We start from the raw sequence: 19,205 nt of genomic DNA, 5'->3' as shown, positions 1-19,205 counted from the left end.
CAGTGCAATGTTAACAATATGTAAATACAACATGTGAGCATAGGCTAACATCCCATGGTTATTTTATACCTCCTGATATATAAAATAACCCTAAAAATTCTAATCATTCCCCCCCCTTACCCTAAAATTGAAAAATACTAAAAATAAAATAATATTAATTAGAACTTTATTATCCCAAAGGGAACTTAAGTGTCACATCCGCATGTCTATCGAAAAACGATTATTCACAGCAATGAACCCTGGATATGGGAAATAGTATCCAAATATCCAAACCTTTTTCCTGATTTCACATAAAACACATAAAAATTTGCATAAAACGCTTCGTGGTATCAGTGACACCTGACCCAGATCCGTAAACCAACATATAAAAAGGTACAGAAAATAGTTAAAATTACCATATATACTCGAGTATAAGCCTAGTTTTTCAGCACAAAAAAAATGTGCTGAAAACCCAAACTCGGCTTATACCCGAGTAAAAAATATATAGGTTTTACCAGGTTTTTGTGGTAGAATTAGGGGCCTCGGCTTATACTTGGGTCGGCTTATACTCGAGTATATACGGTATTTAAATATACAGACAGTCCCCGGGTTACGTACAAGATAGGTTCTATAGGTTTGTTCTTAAGTTGAGTTTGTATGTAAGTCGAAACTGTATATTTTATAATTGTAGATCCAAAACATTTTTTGCCCCAGTGACAATTGGAGTTTCAAATTTTTTGCTGTAATGGGACCAAGAATTAGAAATAAAGCTTCATTACAGACACCTTACAGCTGATCAGTGCAGTCTGGGACTATAGTAACATCCAGAGAGGTCACCAGAGGTCAGAGGGGTCCGTCTGTAACTAGGGGTCGTCTGTAAGTCGGGTGTCCTTAAGTAGGGGACCGCCTGTATTAAAACATAATAGTCCTATATACATTTGGGGTCTATGTGACTGTAGCAACCACCAGGATAAAGGAGAGTTGTCAGGAGCGCAAGGCGAAAGCAGTAAATACAGAGACCAGAAGAAAATGGCGCATATGTGTTTTTTCATCAATTTCATCCCATTTGGAATGTAATACCGTCACCAGGAAGGACACTTAAAACTGAAAACAAGCCCTCGTATCGCTCTGTACACAGAAAAATAAGAAGGTTATGGATTTTTGAACGTGGAGAGTAAAAAAAAAAAAAGGGGGGGCGTTAATTATTCAATTCTTCTACAACTTTATTTTTCAGGATCTTTTCATCAGCAACAGGAGGAGAGGCATGATGGACAATGTGAGTGACCCGGTCCACTGGGAGGGGCTTGTCAGGTCAGGGAGACCCTAAAATACAACGGTTGTTCAGGGATCAACTTCTGGAATACTTTTCCAAAAAATCTTCCTTGTAGGTCCCTCCTTAGGACTGGTCATCTACTGTGATCTACATAGGAATACATTGGGGGTGATTATAGATTGTAGGCGTGTCAGACTACGCAGGCTTTGTTTGTAGTCTGTAGCCATGGCAATGAATACCTTTTCATACTGAGAATGATACTACTGAATATTTTTATTTAGCCACCATTGATGAAATACAAGGCGGTTGCAAAAGTTTACACACCCCTTAACCTTTTTCTTACGGATTGCCCTTGATATGTTATGTTCTGTCTACATTCCAGGTTTACCCAGAAGAGTTGGAGCACGACTACGCCCCCGAGCATATGTATACGTTTAATATCACAGAGAACGGACAGGTCAGTCATGTAGATGATGATGGTGCCGTGCTCTGTGTGAGGTCAATCCTCTCCTGAAATACTCTGCGCTGCTGGAAATCCCACTTGTCTCATTAACCTCCTTATGACACTGCCCTTGTCACATACCACTCGATCCACACCAACAATATCATGAGCAGGGCCGGATTGAGGGTGGTGAGGGCCCTTGGGCACAAACTGATGGGGGCCCTTCCAACAATGTTTTCAGAGGTATATAGCCTTCCAGACCCCTGTAGTTCATAGCCTGCCAGACCCCTGTAGTTGAGCTGAGTCGCTGACTGTCGGAAACAAGTGGGGGCCTCTTAAAAAGTGAAAGTGGTGGGGACCCCAGGGCTCAAGCCCCAGGAGCCCCTCCTTTAATCCGGCCCTGATCACGAGTAAGGAAGACATTGCCCCCTTAGGCTCAGGCCTCTCCTCTCCTGAAATACTCTGTGCTGCTGCTCGAGTTGTCTGTATTCCACATGTGACTCTTCTATCACTTTATCTTTCAGGACATTTATTCAGGCAACAGGAGGACAAGCGTGCTGAGCGACGTAAGTGACATTGGGTAGAGATGTGCGAGGGGGATCAACTTCAAAGAGACCCCGATACCGGACAGCGCCGTTCTCCGAGTACCAACATTGGTTCCTCTCCTTTTCCTCCTTGGATGTTGACAAGAGGTTGTCTCCATTCCTCTGGTCAAAGGGGAGTGTCCATGTTCAGTCTGACACTTTTTGTACTGAGCGTTTTTTCGACAAATCCATTTTGTATTTTGTCTTAGTATATGATGTACACAGCCCCAGCCCCATATCTGTCAGTCTCCACGGTCACAGACTACAAACACGTCCAATGTAGTCGCGGTCACATGTCCAAGTATAGAGGCTCAGCGGCTGTTTGTAGTCTGTTACTATGGAAACACAGAGGTGTGCACAGGGGCTGCGAGCTATAGAACTGTACAAGGTTTCGGAATGTAACAATTTCGAGGAATTAGAAAGTGGGGGTAAAGGATGACCTGCTCTGCTCCCGGCAGTGACCCCCAATGTGTAATTGTTCTGTCTTTTCCCGCCAGAAACTTCCGGAAAATGTTTTAAACAAGTGCGGCATCGTGGAGCGTCATGCCTACTCCATCACCGACCACGCGGAGGTAAAGGACAATTATAGGTCAGGTAGAGCCCAAATAGAGCCCCCAAAAACTTTACTGACCCTATAGAAGGGCATTAATAACCACCCAAACATTAGCCGACACTACACAAGCTGAGAAATGGCAAGAGCTTTATATGTCCCATATGAGCAGGACGCACCCCACAAGGACCTGACTGCACCCACAAAGGACTGCCTGACCTCACAATAACTTAACAGATTTATCGTCCATATATATAGGATCTAGTGACCTAGAAAGGGCATTAGGCTCTGCCCAGCGGGTTTCCCAATTTCATACATGATTTATGAGCCCAACAAGTGACCTCACACAGGCTTTAGTGACCTCATATGGACTATACTGATCACTTTGATGAGCACAGACCGGACTAAATGCTCTTACGAGGGCGCTATTGATCCTACATTATTAGGACTTAACTGACCCCACCTTGGATTACTGACCTCCAACGATCCCTAAAATGTCTTTCTGCACACAAAGGGGCTTTATAGAGCAAAAAAGAATAATGTGGAATAATTAAAAGTAAATTGAAAATTTCAGCTCAAAATTTTAAAAAAAAACCTTTCACCTTTCACCTTTGTGAGATCATTTCCTTCCGATGATCTCAGCACAACACATTGAGGTCTGACAGCTCAGTGCTAAGACCGATCTATAACACTGCCGTATACAGGACAGTTACTGTTATAGCTCCCCCTAGTGGCAGCCAAATCCAGGAAAAGATTTTATCATGCATAAAGCTTCCGGTTTGGGACTTTTGGAGAAGGTCACATATAAGGAAACAATATAATGATACAATGTTACAATGTTACCAATGTTACAGTCGCCTTTACGTCTTTTCTTAGATTCCTTTTAGGAATGGAACCGTGCAACTCATTCGCATTTGGAATCCATGGGGGTTTGGAGAATGGAGAGGGAGATGGAATGACAGGTGATGTACATTGGGGGTATAATTTGGGGAAGACATGGGGGTGTGAGATGAGATGGTCACTAAGGAGGGGTAAGGTTCAAAATCCTTCAATAAACACAAATATTCATTGTTGATGTTTTCACGGCTCTTAGATGCCCCCAATGGAAGGAACTGAGGGAGGAGGACAGACTGAGGCTGCAGCGGATCAGTGACGATGGAGAGTTCTGGTGTGTAGAATCTTGTCTTCTATACAAGGGTAGAGAACTAGACAAGCACAACTTTGGAGTTTTGTATTTGATCAGAATATAATGAGTTCACAATATCTCATATAGGTTGGGATTACCAAGGGTACGCTTTCCAATTAAGTATAGCTCGAAAAAAATAAAAAATCCAATGCAACAAACCCCCTGATTCAAATGTTACAAGCCACCTGGATCAAATGCTACAAGCCACCTGGATCACATGCTACAAGCCACCTGGATCAATGCTACAAGGCACCTGGATCAATGCTACACGCCACCTGGATCAAATGCTACAAGCCACCTGGATCACATGCTACAAGCCACCTGGATCAATGCTACAAGGCACCTGGATCAATGCTACACGCCACCTGGATCAATGCTACAAGCCACCTGGATCCAATGCTACAAGCCACCTGGATCAATGCTACAAGCCACCTGGATCAAATGCTACAAGCCACCTGGATCAAATGCTACAAGCCACCTGGATCAATGCTACAAGTCACCTGGATCACATGCTACAAGCCACTTGGATCAAATGCTACAAGCCACCTGGATCAAATGCTACAAGCCACCTGGATCAAATGCTACAAGCCACCTGGATCAATGCTACAAGCCACCTGGATCCAATGCTACAAGCCACCTGGCTCAATGCTGCAAGCCACCTGGATCACATGCCACAAGCCACCTGGATCACATGCTACAAGCCACCTGGATCACATGCTACAAGCCACCTGGATCAAATGCTACATGCCACCTGGCTCAATGCAGCAAGCCACCTGGATCACATGATACAAGCCACCCGGATCACATGCTACAAGCCACCTGGATCAATGCTACAAGCCACCTGGATCACATGCTACAAGCCACCTGGATCAATGCTACACGCCACCTGGATCACATGCCACAAGCCACCTGGATCACATGCCACAAGCCACCTGGATCAAATGCTACAAGCCACCTGGATCCAATGCTACAAGCCACCTGGATCACATGCCACAAGCCACCTGGATCACATGCCACAAGCCACCTGGATCAAATGCTACAAGCCATCCGGATTAATGCTACACGCCACCTGGATCAAAGCTACAAGCCACCTGGATCACATGCTACAAGCCACTTGGATCAAATGCTACAAGCCACCTGGATCACATGCCACAAGCCACCTGGATCACATGCCACAAGCCACCTGGATCAATGCTACAAGCCACCTGGATCAAATGCTACAAGCCACCTGGATCAAATACTACAAGCCACCTGGATCACATGCAACAAGTCACCTGGATCAATGCAACAAGCCACCTGGATCAATGCAACAAGTCACCTGGATCAATGCTACACGCCACCTGGATCAATGCTACAAGCCACCTGGATCACATGCCACAAGCCACCTGGATCAATGCTACAAGCCACCTGAATCAAATGCTACAAGCCACCTGGATCACATGCTACAAGCCACTTGGATCACATGCCACAAGCCACCTGGATCAATGCTACAAGCCACCTGGATCAAATGCTACAAGCCACCTGGATCAAATGCTACAAGCCACCTGGATCAATGCTACAAGCCACCTGGATCAATGCTACAAGCCACCTGGATCAATGCTACAAGCCACCTGGCTCAATGCTGCAAGCCACCCGGATCACATGCTACAAGCCACCTGGATCAAATGCTACATGCCACCTGGCTCAATGCTGCAAGCCACCTGGATCACATGATACAAGCCACCCGGATCACATTCTACAAGCCACCTGGATCAATGCTACACGCCACCTGGATCAAATACTACAAGCCATCTGGATCACATGCAACAAGTCACCTGGATCCAATGCAACAAGCCACCTGGATCAATGCAACAAGTCACCTGGATCAATGCTACACGCCACCTGGATCAATGCTACAAGCCACCTGGATCACATGCAACAAGTCACCTGGATCCAATGCTACAAGCCACCTGGATCCAATGCTACAAGCCACCTGGATCCAATGCTACAAGCCACCTGGATCCAATGCTACAAGCCACCTGGATCACATGCTACAAGCCACCTGGATCACATGCAACAAGTCACCTGGATCCAATGCTACAAGTCACCTGGATCCAATGCCATAAGGCACCTGGATCCAATGCTACAAGGCACCTGGATCAATGCTACAAGCCACCTGGATCAATGCTACAAGCCACCTGGATCACATGCCACAAGCCACCTGGATCAATGCTACAAGCCACCTGGATCACATGCCACAAGCCACCTGGATCCAATGCTACAAGGCACCTGGATCAATGCTACAAGCCACCTGGATCACATGCAACAAGTCACCTGGATCCAATGCTACACGCCACCTGGATCAATGCTACAAGCCACCTGGATCCAATGCTACAAATTGAATCAAATGCAAATGGAAAAGGGATTTAGGTTAGGTCTGAGAAAATCTTAACACAGTTCTTATTTTGGATTGTAAAATTGTTTGTTCCTCATGCTGAGGTGAGATATTTCATGCGTTTTTCAATGTTATCCATGCATTTGGCTGCTTGGAACCTGTTTATCTTCATTTCTAGAAGAGTAGGCAGCTGTGAAACAGATTGAAACCAGCCAAACACATGGTAATCATTCAAAAATGCATGCTTTAAAACAGTCCAAAAACGCCACGTGTCGGAACCACCCTAAGGAGGTCCTGTTACCCCACTCTCTGGGATCAATTATAACACCAAATAAAGAAGGTTCTATGTCAGTGATGGCAAACCTTTTAGAGGCCGAGTGCCCAAACTACAACCAGGACCCGCTTATTTATCGCAAAGTGCCCACACAGACATTTCATTTGTGATTTATATTCCCTTCTCTTCTAAGAAATTTGGATGATGATTGTAGCTTCGCTCCAGGGTTCCATAAACAGGAAGAATTGTCAGGGCCGGAGCAGGAGCTACAATGATAATCCAAATCTGTCCACACCTTGTCACTCCTCCAGTAGTCCCAGGTAGCACTGTCACTTTAAAATAGTTCTGTGTACAGCCACTCTTGGCAGGTCTGGGACTGCAGGAAGATACCTGGAGTCCTCTCTGGTGATGGCCTGAGTGCCCACAGAAAGGGCTCTGAGTGCCACCTCTGGCACCAGTGCCATAGGTTCGCCACCACTGTCCTATGTCCTTTGAACTGGAAAGTTGTCAGAATCCTCTAAGTTTTTGATCCCTTGTATTTTGCAGGATGTGCTGGCAGGATTTCATCACTCACTTTAGCAGGATCATCATCTGCAGCCAAGTTCCAGATTTTTACGACTGGGGAGATCAGCACAAGACCTGGTACCGGAAGATGTTTCAGAACCGATGGACGATTGATAGCATTTCCTGGACTAGCATAGACAAAGGTAATTGGGTCAGAACCTCTGTGTTGGGTATATCAGGGGGCACTGCTATTAGGATACCAGGAGTGATTGTCTCCCTGGCAAACAGCCGGCACATATAATCGCTTTATTATCTCTGCTGCAACTTTTTGTAATTTTATTTTACCTTTATTTTAGATTTCCTGCTTAAAAATCCTGTCTATAATATAAAGGTGACCGGATCGGATCAGGTCCAGAGCGGAGTAAACGTGGTCTTATCTCTCATGCAGAATAGCCGCAATCGGCAGAAATTTGGTGATTGGCTCCCGATCGGCTTTGTGCTGATTAAGGTAAGTGACATCATGTGATTGAGATAATGGATGTAGAGGAGGAGGGCGGGGGAGGGGAGAACCCTCATTATACAATATACAATCAGCCGCACAATACAATGTATCCTCGTGTTTAGCTAAATGTTCCAATGATTATATTGATTGCGCTCATCGCTCGCAGCCCTTTCATTTATAGCCCGACGCTCCGATGGGAGTTGTTTTCCGTTTTTCTCCTTGTAATGTGTTTGCAAACCAGGATTTTATACATGAAATAATCAATATTTTCTGTAGCTGAGGATTGATCGGAACCTGTAAGTAGGTCTGACCACACAGTGTTAGGTATTGGCCCCCGAAGAGATATTTAACCCCCCCTCTTAGATCCCCAGTACATGAAGCTGAACCAGCAGACAACTCATGGACCACTGATCATAGATCATGAACCCCTCAGATGCTTTGGTCAAATGAGTCCATGGAATCTGAGAGGTTACTTTTAGTAAATGTAATAGTAATAGAATGGCTCTTTTGTGGGATATTGTGGGACCTCTCCTTCCCCCATAATGAGCTTGGTGAAGCTACAGCTCCGGAATATAAATCCATATTTCACAATCCTGCTGCTACTAACAACATACACAAAGGTCTGATTACACATCTCTCCAGGGACAATACATAACACTGGCTGCAGAGAGCACAGAGCACAGCAGTGTGAGGTCTGATTACACATCTCTCCAGGGACAATACATAACACTGGCTGCAGAGAGCACAGAGCACAGCAGTGTGAGGTCTGATTACACATCTCTCCAGGGACAATACTTAACACTGACTGCAGAAAGCACAGAGCACAGCAGTGTGTGGACAATCCTGGGATATAAATCAATATTTCACAGCCCTGCTGCTACTAACAACATACACAAAGGTAAGATTACACGTCTCTCAAGGGACAATACTTAACAATGACTGCAGAGTGAAAAGGGCACAGCAGTGTGAGGACACATCTTCAGTACACTCCTGGAATATGAATTCATATTTACTAGTCCTGCTGCTACTAACAACATACACAAATGTCTGATTACACATCTCTCCAGGGACAATACATAACACTGGCTGCATAGAGCACAGCAGTGTGAGGTCTGATCACACATCTCTCCAGGGACAGTACATAACACTGGCTGCAGAGAGCACAGAGCACAGCAGTATGAGGTCTGATTACACATCTCTCCAGGGACAATACATTACACTGGCTACAGATAGCACAGAGCACAGCAGTGTGAGGTCTGATTACACATCTCTCCAGGGACAATACATAACACTGGCTGCAGAGAGCACAGAGCACAGCAGTGTGAGGTCTGATTACACATCTCTCCAGGGACAATTCATAACACTGGCTGCAGAGAGCACAGAGCACAGCAGTGTGAGGTCTGATTACACATCTCTCCAGGGACAATACATAACACTGGCTGCAGAGAGCACAGAGCACAGCAGTGTGAGGTCTGATTACACATCTCTCCAGAGACAATACATAACACTGGCTGCAGAGAGCACAGAGCACAGCAGTGTGAGGTCTGACTACACATCTCTCCAGGGACAATACTTACATTTGGTTCAGAGACCATAGAGAACACAACACACACAATAATGGTTACACATCTCACGGTGACAATACGTAACCCCGGCTACAGTCTGTAGGGTCACACCTGATGACGGACACTGACTCCATGTTCTTTGTGACTTCCAGCTCCCAGACTCTGAGGACCAACCCTTGAGTTCAGATGTCATTGCAAAGAATATTTCCAATATAACCTCCTACCAGAAGCACAGCGTCAGTGAGTCGTTTAACCTGCCGGCGGGGAGATACGTGGCCATCCCGTACACCACACAGAAGGAGCGCGAATCTTCCTTCCTCTTCCAGGTTTTCCTGAAGAGTGAGGACTGTACGGAGTAAGTAACATCCTGACCGGCCCTGGATCTCATCCTACGTATAACAGGAGATTTACTGATTCTGTATGTTCTCATGCAGAGCTCTGTGTCCTCTGCTTTATTAAAAAGTATTATTCATGAAAACCGTCACTAGGGGGAGCTATTCTGTATACAAATGTATACATAGGAGGATTGTAGAAGGAATAGCACTATATGGTGGTATATGACCCCTAGCAGTGTACAGAGCCTGTACAGAAGCACATACTGTCTGTATGGCAGCACGTATCATCTGTATGGGAGCAAATGGAGCCTATAGAGAGCCACAGGACTGTGTGAAACTGCATGATTTTTTATGATAGGACACACTATATAGAGTCTCCAAGTATGAACACATTACCTCGGTCCCCTACAAGCAAGGGGGTTAATTGAGCTCAATCCAGCTATATGGTAGACAAATAGCTCCCCCTAGTGGTCACCGCAATCCTTGTGGATTTAACCTATATCACAGCCAGTATAACCTAGTAATTATGGAGAGATTATTCAGAGATCAAAACATTCCCCTTCTCTTTATTAAAAATGGAGCAACCCTTTAAGTCATTATGTAATATACATACCGTATATATACTTGAGTATAAGCCGCCCCAAGTATAAGCAGAGGCTCCTAATTTTAACACAAAAACCTGGGAAAACCCATTGACTCTAGTATAAGCCGATGGTGGGAAATGCATTGGTCACAGTCGCCCCATTATATACCCTGCCTGACCCTGTCCCGTTGTATATAACCAGCATCTGCCCCCCAGTATATAGCCAGCCAGCCCATATCCCCCAGTATATAGCCTGCCCCCTGCCCCAGTATATAGTCAGCCCCCTGCCCCAGTATATAGCCAGCAGCAGGGGAAGCCGGAAAGGTGAGTTTTGATATATTTTTTTTACTCGAGTATAAGCCGAGTTTGGGATTTCAGCACAGTATCGAGTATATATGGTATATGTAAATATATCGGTGACAGATGAGTCTAAATATCTTCTAATTTTTCTACATTTGTTCTGTTTTGCTCACTCATCTATGTTTCCATTGTCCTGATTTTAGTGATATGGGCTCCCAACACAACCAGAAGGTAAGTACAGCGCGGGGATTACTATGTGCTGGGGGGACTTATGTGTAAAGTAGAGATAAAGAAGGAGTAACCATGGAAGCTCACATTGTTCTGTAATGTAAACGCCTTGTACAATCTGCGCTGATTAGTTTCTTAATTTACCTTTGAAGTAGTGAAAGTATAATTTTTCGGATACAGAGCGAAAAAATCTCCTGCATAATCAAAATGATACAATGTTGCCTTCTTGTATACACCACTAGGGGGAGCTCAATAGTCTTCATCACAGTGTGTTGAGTTGTATATAACAAAATGTACAGTAATGATAAGACAAGAGATGAGATAGAAAGATGGATATACTATACACTCACCGGCCACTTTATTAGGTCCACCTGTCCAACTGCTCGTTAACACTTAATTTCTAATCAGCCAATCACATGGCGGCAACTCAGTGCATTTAGGCATGTAGACATGGTCAAGACAATCTCCTGCAGTTCTCCCGAGCATCAGTATGGGGAAGAAAGGTGATTTGTGGCCTTTGAACGTGGCATGGTTGTTGGTGCCAGAAGGGCTGGTCTGAGTATTTCAGAAACTGATGATCTACTGGGATTTTCACGCACAACCATCTCTAGGGTTTACAGAGAATGGTCCGAAAAAGAAAAAACATCCAGTGAGCGGCAGTTCTGTGGGCGGAAATGCCTTGTTGATGCCAGAGGTCAGAGGAGAATGGGCAGACTGGTTCGAGCTGATAGAAAGGCAACAGTGACTCAAATCGCCACCCGTTACAACCAAGGTAGGCAGAAGAGCATCTCTGAACGTACGTCCAACTGTGAGGCAGATGGGCTACAGCAGCAGAAGACCACACCGGGTGCCACTCCTTTCAGCTAAGAACAGGAAACTGAGGCTACAATTTGCACAAGCTCATGGAAATTGGACAGTAGAAGATTGGAAAAACGTTGCCTGGTCTGATGAGTCTCGATTTCTGCAGCGACATTCGGATGGTAGGGTCAGAATTTGGTACAACAACATGAAAGCATGGATCCATCCTGCCTTGTATCAGCGGCTCAGGCTGGTGGTGGTGGTGTCATGGATCCATCCTGCCTTGTATCAGCGGGTCAGGCTGGTGGTGGTGGTGTCATGGATCCATCCTGCCTTGTATCAGCGGCTCAGGCTGGTGGTGGTGGTGTCATGGATCCATCCTGCCTTGTATCAGCGGCTCAGGCTGGTGGTGGTGGTGTCATGGATCCATCCTGCCTTGTATCAGCGGCTCAGGCTGGTGGTGGTGGTGTCATGGATCCATCCTGCCTTGTATCAGCGGGTCAGGCTGGTGGGGGTGTCATGGATCCATCCTGCCTTGTATCAGCGGCTCAGGCTGGTGGTGCTGGTGTCATGGATCCATCCTGCCTTGTATCAGCGGGTCAGGCTGGTGGTGGTGGTGTCATGGATCCATCCTGCCTTGTATCAGCGGGTCAGGCTGGTGGTGGTGGTGTCATGGATCCATCCTGCCTTGTATCAGCGGCTCAGGCTGGTGGTGGTGGTGTCATGGATCCATCCTGCCTTGTATCAGCGGGTCAGGCTGGTGGTGGTGGTGTCATGGATCCATCCTGCCTTGTATCAGCGGCTCAGGCTGGTGGTGGTGGTGTCATGGATCCATCCTGCCTTGTATCAGCGGCTCAGGCTGGTGGTGGTGGTGTCATGGATCCATCCTGCCTTGTATCAGCGGGTCAGGCTGGTGGTGGTGGTGGTGTCATGGATCCATCCTGCCTTGTATCAGCGGGTCAGGCTGGTGGTGGTGGTGTCATGGATCCATCCTGCCTTGTATCAGCGGGTCAGGCTGGTGGTGCTGGTGTCATGGATCCATCCTGCCTTGTATCAGCGGCTCAGGCTGGTGGTGGTGGTGTCATGGATCCATCCTGCCTTGTATCAGCGGGTCAGGCTGGTGCTGGTGGTGTCATGGATCCATCCTGCCTTGTATCAGCGGGTCAGGCTGGTGGTGCTGGTGTCATGGATCCATCCTGCCTTGTATCAGCGGGTCAGGCTGGTGCCGATGGTGTCATGGATCCATCCTGCCTTGTATCAGCGGCTCAGGCTGGTGGTGGTGGTGTCATGGATCCATCCTGCCTTGTATCAGCGGCTCAGGCTGGTGGTGGTGGTGTCATGGATCCATCCTGCCTTGTATCAGCGGCTCAGGCTGGTGGTGGTGGTGTCATGGATCCATCCTGCCTTGTATCAGCGGCTCAGGCTGGTGGTGGTGGTGTCATGGATCCATCCTGCCTTGTATCAGCGGCTCAGGCTGGTGGTGGTGGTGTCATGGATCCATCCTGCCTTGTATCAGCGGCTCAGGCTGGTGCTGGTGGTGTCATGGATCCATCCTGCCTTGTATCAGCGGCTCAGGCTGGTGGTGCTGGTGTCATAGATCCATCCTGCCTTGTATCAGCGGGTCAGGCTGGTGGTGGTGGTGTCATGGATCCATCCTGCCTTGTATCAGCGGCTCAGGCTGGTGGTGGTGGTGTCATGGATCCATCCTGCCTTGTATCAGCGGCTCAGGCTGGTGGTGCTGGTGTCATGGATCCATCCTGCCTTGTATCAGCGGCTCAGGCTGGTGGTGGTGGTGTCATGGATCCATCCTGCCTTGTATCAGCGGGTCAGGCTGGTGGTGGTGGTGGTGTCATGGATCCATCCTGCCTTGTATCAGCGGGTCAGGCTGGTGGTGGTGGTGTCATGGATCCATCCTGCCTTGTATCAGCGGCTCAGGCTGGTGGTGCTGGTGTCATGGATCCATCCTGCCTTGTATCAGCGGCTCAGGCTGGTGGTGGTGGTGTCATGGATCCATCCTGCCTTGTATCAGCGGGTCAGGCTGGTGCTGGTGGTGTCATGGATCCATCCTGCCTTGTATCAGCGGGTCAGGCTGGTGGTGCTGGTGTCATGGATCCATCCTGCCTTGTATCAGCGGGTCAGGCTGGTGCCGATGGTGTCATGGATCCATCCTGCCTTGTATCAGCGGCTCAGGCTGGTGGTGGTGGTGTCATGGATCCATCCTGCCTTGTATCAGCGGCTCAGGCTGGTGGTGGTGGTGTCATGGATCCATCCTGCCTTGTATCAGCGGCTCAGGCTGGTGGTGGTGGTGTCATGGATCCATCCTGCCTTGTATCAGCGGCTCAGGCTGGTGGTGGTGGTGTCATGGATCCATCCTGCCTTGTATCAGCGGCTCAGGCTGGTGGTGGTGGTGTCATGGATCCATCCTGCCTTGTATCAGCGGCTCAGGCTGGTGCTGGTGGTGTCATGGATCCATCCTGCCTTGTATCAGCGGCTCAGGCTGGTGGTGCTGGTGTCATGGATCCATCCTGCCTTGTATCAGCGGGTCAGGCTGGTGGTGGTGGTGTCATGGATCCATCCTGCCTTGTATCAGCGGCTCAGGCTGGTGGTGGTGGTGTCATGGATCCATCCTGCCTTGTATCAGCGGCTCAGGCTGGTGGTGCTGGTGTCATGGATCCATCCTGCCTTGTATCAGCGGCTCAGGCTGGTGGTGGTGGTGTCATGGATCCATCCTGCCTTGTATCAGCGGCTCAGGCTGGTGGTGGTGGTGTCATGGATCCATCCTGCCTTGTATCAGCGGGTCAGGCTGGTGGTGGTGGTGTCATGGATCCATCCTGCCTTGTATCAGCGGGTCAGGCTGGTGGTGGTGGTGTCATGGATCCATCCTGCCTTGTATCAGCGGGTCAGGCTGGTGGTGGTGGTGTCATGGATCCATCCTGCCTTGTATCAGCGGCTCAGGCTGGTGGTGGTGGTGTCATGGATCCATCCTGCCTTGTATCAGCGGGTCAGACTGGTGGTGGTGGTGTCATGGATCCATCCTGCCTTGTATCAGCGGGTCAGGCTGGTGGTGGTGTCATGGATCCATCCTGCCTTGTATCAGCGGCTCAGGCTGGTGGTGGTGGTGTCATGGATCCATCCTGCCTTGTATCAGCGGCTCAGGCTGGTGGTGGTGTCATGGATCCATCCTGCCTTGTATCAGCGGGTCAGGCTGGTGGTGGTGGTGTCATGGATCCATCCTGCCTTGTATCAGCGGCTCAGGCTGGTGGTGGTGGTGTCATGGATCCATCCTGCCTTGTATCAGCGGGTCAGGCTGGTGGTGGTGTCATGGATCCATCCTGCCTTGTATCAGCGGCTCAGGCTGGTGGTGGTGGTGTCATGGTGTCTTTGGGCCCCTTGGTATAACGCCACAGCCTACCTGAGTATTGTTGCTGCCCATGTCCATCCCTTTATGAGCACAATGTACCCTGTAACATCTGGTGGTTACTTTCAGCAGGATAATGCGCCATGTCATAAAGCTGGAATTACCACAGACTGGTTTCTTGAACATGACAATGAGGTCACTGGACACAAATGGCTCCACAGTCACCAGATCTCAATCCAATAGAGCATCTTTGGGATGTGGTGGAACGGGAGATTCGCATCATGGATGTGCAGCCGACAAATCTGCGGCAACTGTGTGATGCCATCATGTCAATATGGAGCAAAATCTCTGAGGAGCTTCCAGCACCTTGTTGTATCTATGCCACGAAGAATTGAGGCAGTTCTGAAGGTCCAACCCGTTACTAGCATGGTGGACCTAATAAAGTGGCCGGTGAGTGTATATAATAAAATATATAAATAGACATGAGATAGATTGCAGGATATGTATATTATATGGAGATGAGGGGAACATTGAAGATGTGATTATAAGGTTTGGGTTATCGTTATTTCTATTTAGAATTTTTAACATTGGTTCATTTCTTGATTTTAGGGATCCAATATTCCAGAACAGGACAATCTCTTCAGACTCTATGCCACCAAGGTAACGTCCCCCCGGCCCCGGCTCTGTATCTCATACATTACTTTACATAGAATTCATCAGGTGGTAACACTGTAAGCGCAGCAGCCAATCACAGTCCAGAGATATCAGGTGTTCTAACCCCCGGATGATGAGGATTCTTGTTCTCCATATATTGTGGTGTGATAAATGTACAGATATTTCTCATTTCTTGATTTATTCTGTAACAGGGATCAAAAATCAACGCCTGGGATTTGAAGAGGCTCCTGAATGATGTGGTGAGAAAAGGTAACGATAAAAAGATAGATAGATAGATAGATAGATAGATAGATGATAGATAGATATGGGAAAGATATGATATAGATAGATAGATAGATATATACAAGAAACTGGGCAGCACTCCAAATTGGTGATAAAAAAAGTGTAAGTTGTTTATTCCATGTTCAGCAACCAAACAGCTAGATAGATAGATAGATAGATAGATAGATAGGAGATAGATAGATACATAGGAGATAGATAGATAGATAGATAGATAGATATGAGATAGATAGATAGATATGAGATAGATAGATAGATATGAGATAGATAGATAGATAGATAGATAGATAGATAGATAGATAGATAGATATGAGATAGATGGATATGAGATAGATGGATATGAGATAGATAGATATGAGATATATAGATAGGAGATAGATAGATAGATGGATATGAGATAGATAGGAGATAGATAGATATGAGATAGATAGATAGGAGATAGATAGATGGATGGATAGGAGATAGATAGATAGATAGATAGGAGATAGATAGATAGATAGATATGATATAGATAATAATAATAATTCTTTATTTATATAGCGCACACAGATTACGCAGTGCTGCACAAGCATGTCAAATTGGTCCCTGTCCCTATGGGGCTCACAATCTAAACAACCTAACAGTATGTTTTTGAAGTGTGGGAGGAAACCAGAGTACCCGGAGGAAACCCATGCAAACACGGAGAGAACATACAAACTCTTTGCAGATGTTGACCTGGGTGGGATTTGAACTCAGGACCCCAGCGCTGCAAGGCAGAAGTGCTACCCGCTCAGCCACCGTGCCGCCCTATATAGATAGATATGAGATAGATAGATAGATATGAGATAGATAGATAGATAGGAGATAGATAGATAGATGGATGGATAGGAGATAGATAGATAGATATGAGATAGATAGATGGATGGATAGGAGATAGATAGATATGAGATAGATAGATAGGAGATAGATAGATAGGAGATAGATAGATAGATAGATAGATAGATAGATAGGAAATAGATAGATAGATAGATAGATAGATAGATAGATAGATAGATAGGAGATAGATAGATAGATAGATAGATAGATAGATAGATATGAGATAGATAGATGGATGGATAGGAGATAGATATATATGAGATAGATAGGAGATAGATAGATAGATAGATATGAGATAGATAGATAGATAGATAGATAGATAGATAGATATGAGATAGATAGATAGATAGATAGATAGATAGATAGATAGATAGATATGAGATAGATAGATAGAAGATAGATATAAAAAAGATAGATAGATAGATAGATAGATATGAGATAGATAGATAGATAGATAGATAGATAGATAGATAGATATGAGATAGATAGATAGATAGATAGATAGATAGATATGAGATAGATAGATAGATGGATGGATAGGAGATAGATAGATATGAGATAGATAGATAGATAGATAGATAGATAGATAGATAGGAGATAGATAGATAGATAGATAGATAGATAGATAGATAGGAGATAGATAGATATGAGATAGATAGATAGATAGATAGATAGATAGGAGATAGATATGAGATAGATAGAAGATAGATAGATAGATAGATATGAGATAGATAGATAGATAGATAGATAGATAGATAGATAGATAGATAGATATGAGATAGATAGATAGATAGATAGATAGATAGATAGATAGATAGATAGATAGGAGATAGATATGAGATAGATAGATAGATAGATAGATAGAAGATAGATAGATAGATAGATAGATAGATATGAGATAGATAGATAGATAGATATGAGATAGATAGGAGATAGATAGATAGATAGATAGATAGATAGATAGATAGATAGATAGATAGATAGATAGATAGATAGGAGATAGATATGAGATAGATAGATAGATAGATAGATAGATAGATAGATAGATAGATAGAATATAGATAGATAGATAGATAGATATGAGATAGATAGATAGATAGATAGATAGATAGATAGATATGAGATAGATAGATAGATAGGAGATAGATAGATAGATAGATAGATAGATAGATAGATAGATAGATAGATAGATAGGAGATAGATAGATATGAGATAGATAGATAGATAGATGATAGATATGAGATAGATAGATAGATAGATAGATAGATAGATAGATAGATAGATAGATATGAGATAGATAGATAGATATGAGATAGATAGGAGATAGATAGATAGATATAGATAGGAGATAGATAGATATGAGATAGATAGATAGATATAGATAGGAGATAGATAGATATGAGATAGATAGATAGATAGATAGATAGGAGATAGATAGATAGATATGAGATAGATAGATAGATAGATAGATAGATAGATATGAGATAGATAGATAGGAGATAGATAGATAGATATGAGATAGATAGATAGATAGATAGATAGGAGATAGATAGATAGATAGATAGATAGATAGATAGATAGATAGATAGGAGATAGATAGATAGATAGATAGATATATAAGGAATAGATTCAACTAAACTAACAATCATAACAGATATTGGGGCACATGTATCCGGGTTCTGGGGTACAAGCCCTGATACAGGTTCAATTCCCGGAATAGGGACAGGATTTGTTCCTATTTCCCACCTTATGCCACTTCCATGACAAGTGGGCGTGGAGGGGTGTGAAGGGGCGGGTCCGGGCTGTGCAGTGGGCGTTCCTGCCCGGCTCCTGTTCAGGCACAATCTACACCAGGTCAGACCAGACGCCGCTGCCCGTCCAGATGTATCAGGAGGATCCTGCGGCGGCCGGGGGCCTCATCATACTCGGGCACTCAGTGATATGTAGATGATAAATCTGCCTCCTTGTATCTATCTTCTATATGAACACCAGGGGGCACATTTATCATGGGGAGCGATCAGGAGGTTACATTTCAGATTTCATTTTGTATAATAGTAAGTTACATGTGGTGAATATTCTGCAGATCCCGTATTTATTCTATAATTATACATTTCCTTTCCAGATTATCCATTTCCCCATGGAGCAAAATTTACCATTGATGGAAGTCGGGAAATTCTGGCATCAGTGGATGTATCCTTCACATGACCCTGCCCTGACCCTCATGTCCTCTGACCCCTGCCTGACCACTTGTGGCCCTAAGTCTGAGAAAGGACACAATTTATAGACCAAAGCAGAACTTACTTTAGAAATTCTCAGGCCCCTCATGGGCGGAGCTAAATCTATCCTACATTTGCATACAACTCCTTTCCGGTTAGTAGTTCTGACCAAGAACTGCTGCAGACACTGTTAGGTATTGGCCATGGGGGAGATGTAGCTTCTCCAGGTGCACAGTGGGTGTGTCCTCACACTGCTGTGCTCCTAGCTCATTGTAATGAGCTGCCCTATAACCACTCTCCTATGCTCTGAGCAAAAGCTCTGGCACTGGGAGGCTTCTGGTTAAA

At 45.4% G+C, this 19,205-nt stretch overlaps 1 protein-coding gene across 1 annotated transcript in view; it reads left to right on the top strand.

Annotated features, from left to right (window-relative positions):
- Positions 1-19,205, top strand: part of LOC140120938 (calpain-2 catalytic subunit-like) — a 37,312-nt gene that overhangs the window by 13,568 nt on the left and 4,539 nt on the right. Inside the window, exons 10-22 of the mRNA XM_072139982.1 lie at positions 1,214-1,255; positions 1,635-1,709; positions 2,219-2,260; positions 2,776-2,850; positions 3,705-3,790; positions 3,922-3,996; positions 7,209-7,369; positions 7,523-7,674; positions 9,386-9,588; positions 10,655-10,682; positions 15,445-15,495; positions 15,702-15,759; positions 18,767-18,834. Coding sequence (XP_071996083.1) covers positions 1,214-1,255; positions 1,635-1,709; positions 2,219-2,260; positions 2,776-2,850; positions 3,705-3,790; positions 3,922-3,996; positions 7,209-7,369; positions 7,523-7,674; positions 9,386-9,588; positions 10,655-10,682; positions 15,445-15,495; positions 15,702-15,759; positions 18,767-18,834 — 1,116 coding nt within the window. The remainder of the gene's footprint in view (positions 1-1,213; positions 1,256-1,634; positions 1,710-2,218; positions 2,261-2,775; positions 2,851-3,704; positions 3,791-3,921; positions 3,997-7,208; positions 7,370-7,522; positions 7,675-9,385; positions 9,589-10,654; positions 10,683-15,444; positions 15,496-15,701; positions 15,760-18,766; positions 18,835-19,205) is intronic.

Source organism: Engystomops pustulosus, chromosome 3 (assembly GCF_040894005.1).
Source record: "Engystomops pustulosus chromosome 3, aEngPut4.maternal, whole genome shotgun sequence".
Taxonomy (NCBI): Eukaryota; Metazoa; Chordata; class Amphibia; order Anura; family Leptodactylidae; genus Engystomops; species Engystomops pustulosus.
Note: the sequence above shows the minus strand (reverse complement) of the source record. Positions and strands in the feature narration are given on the sequence as shown.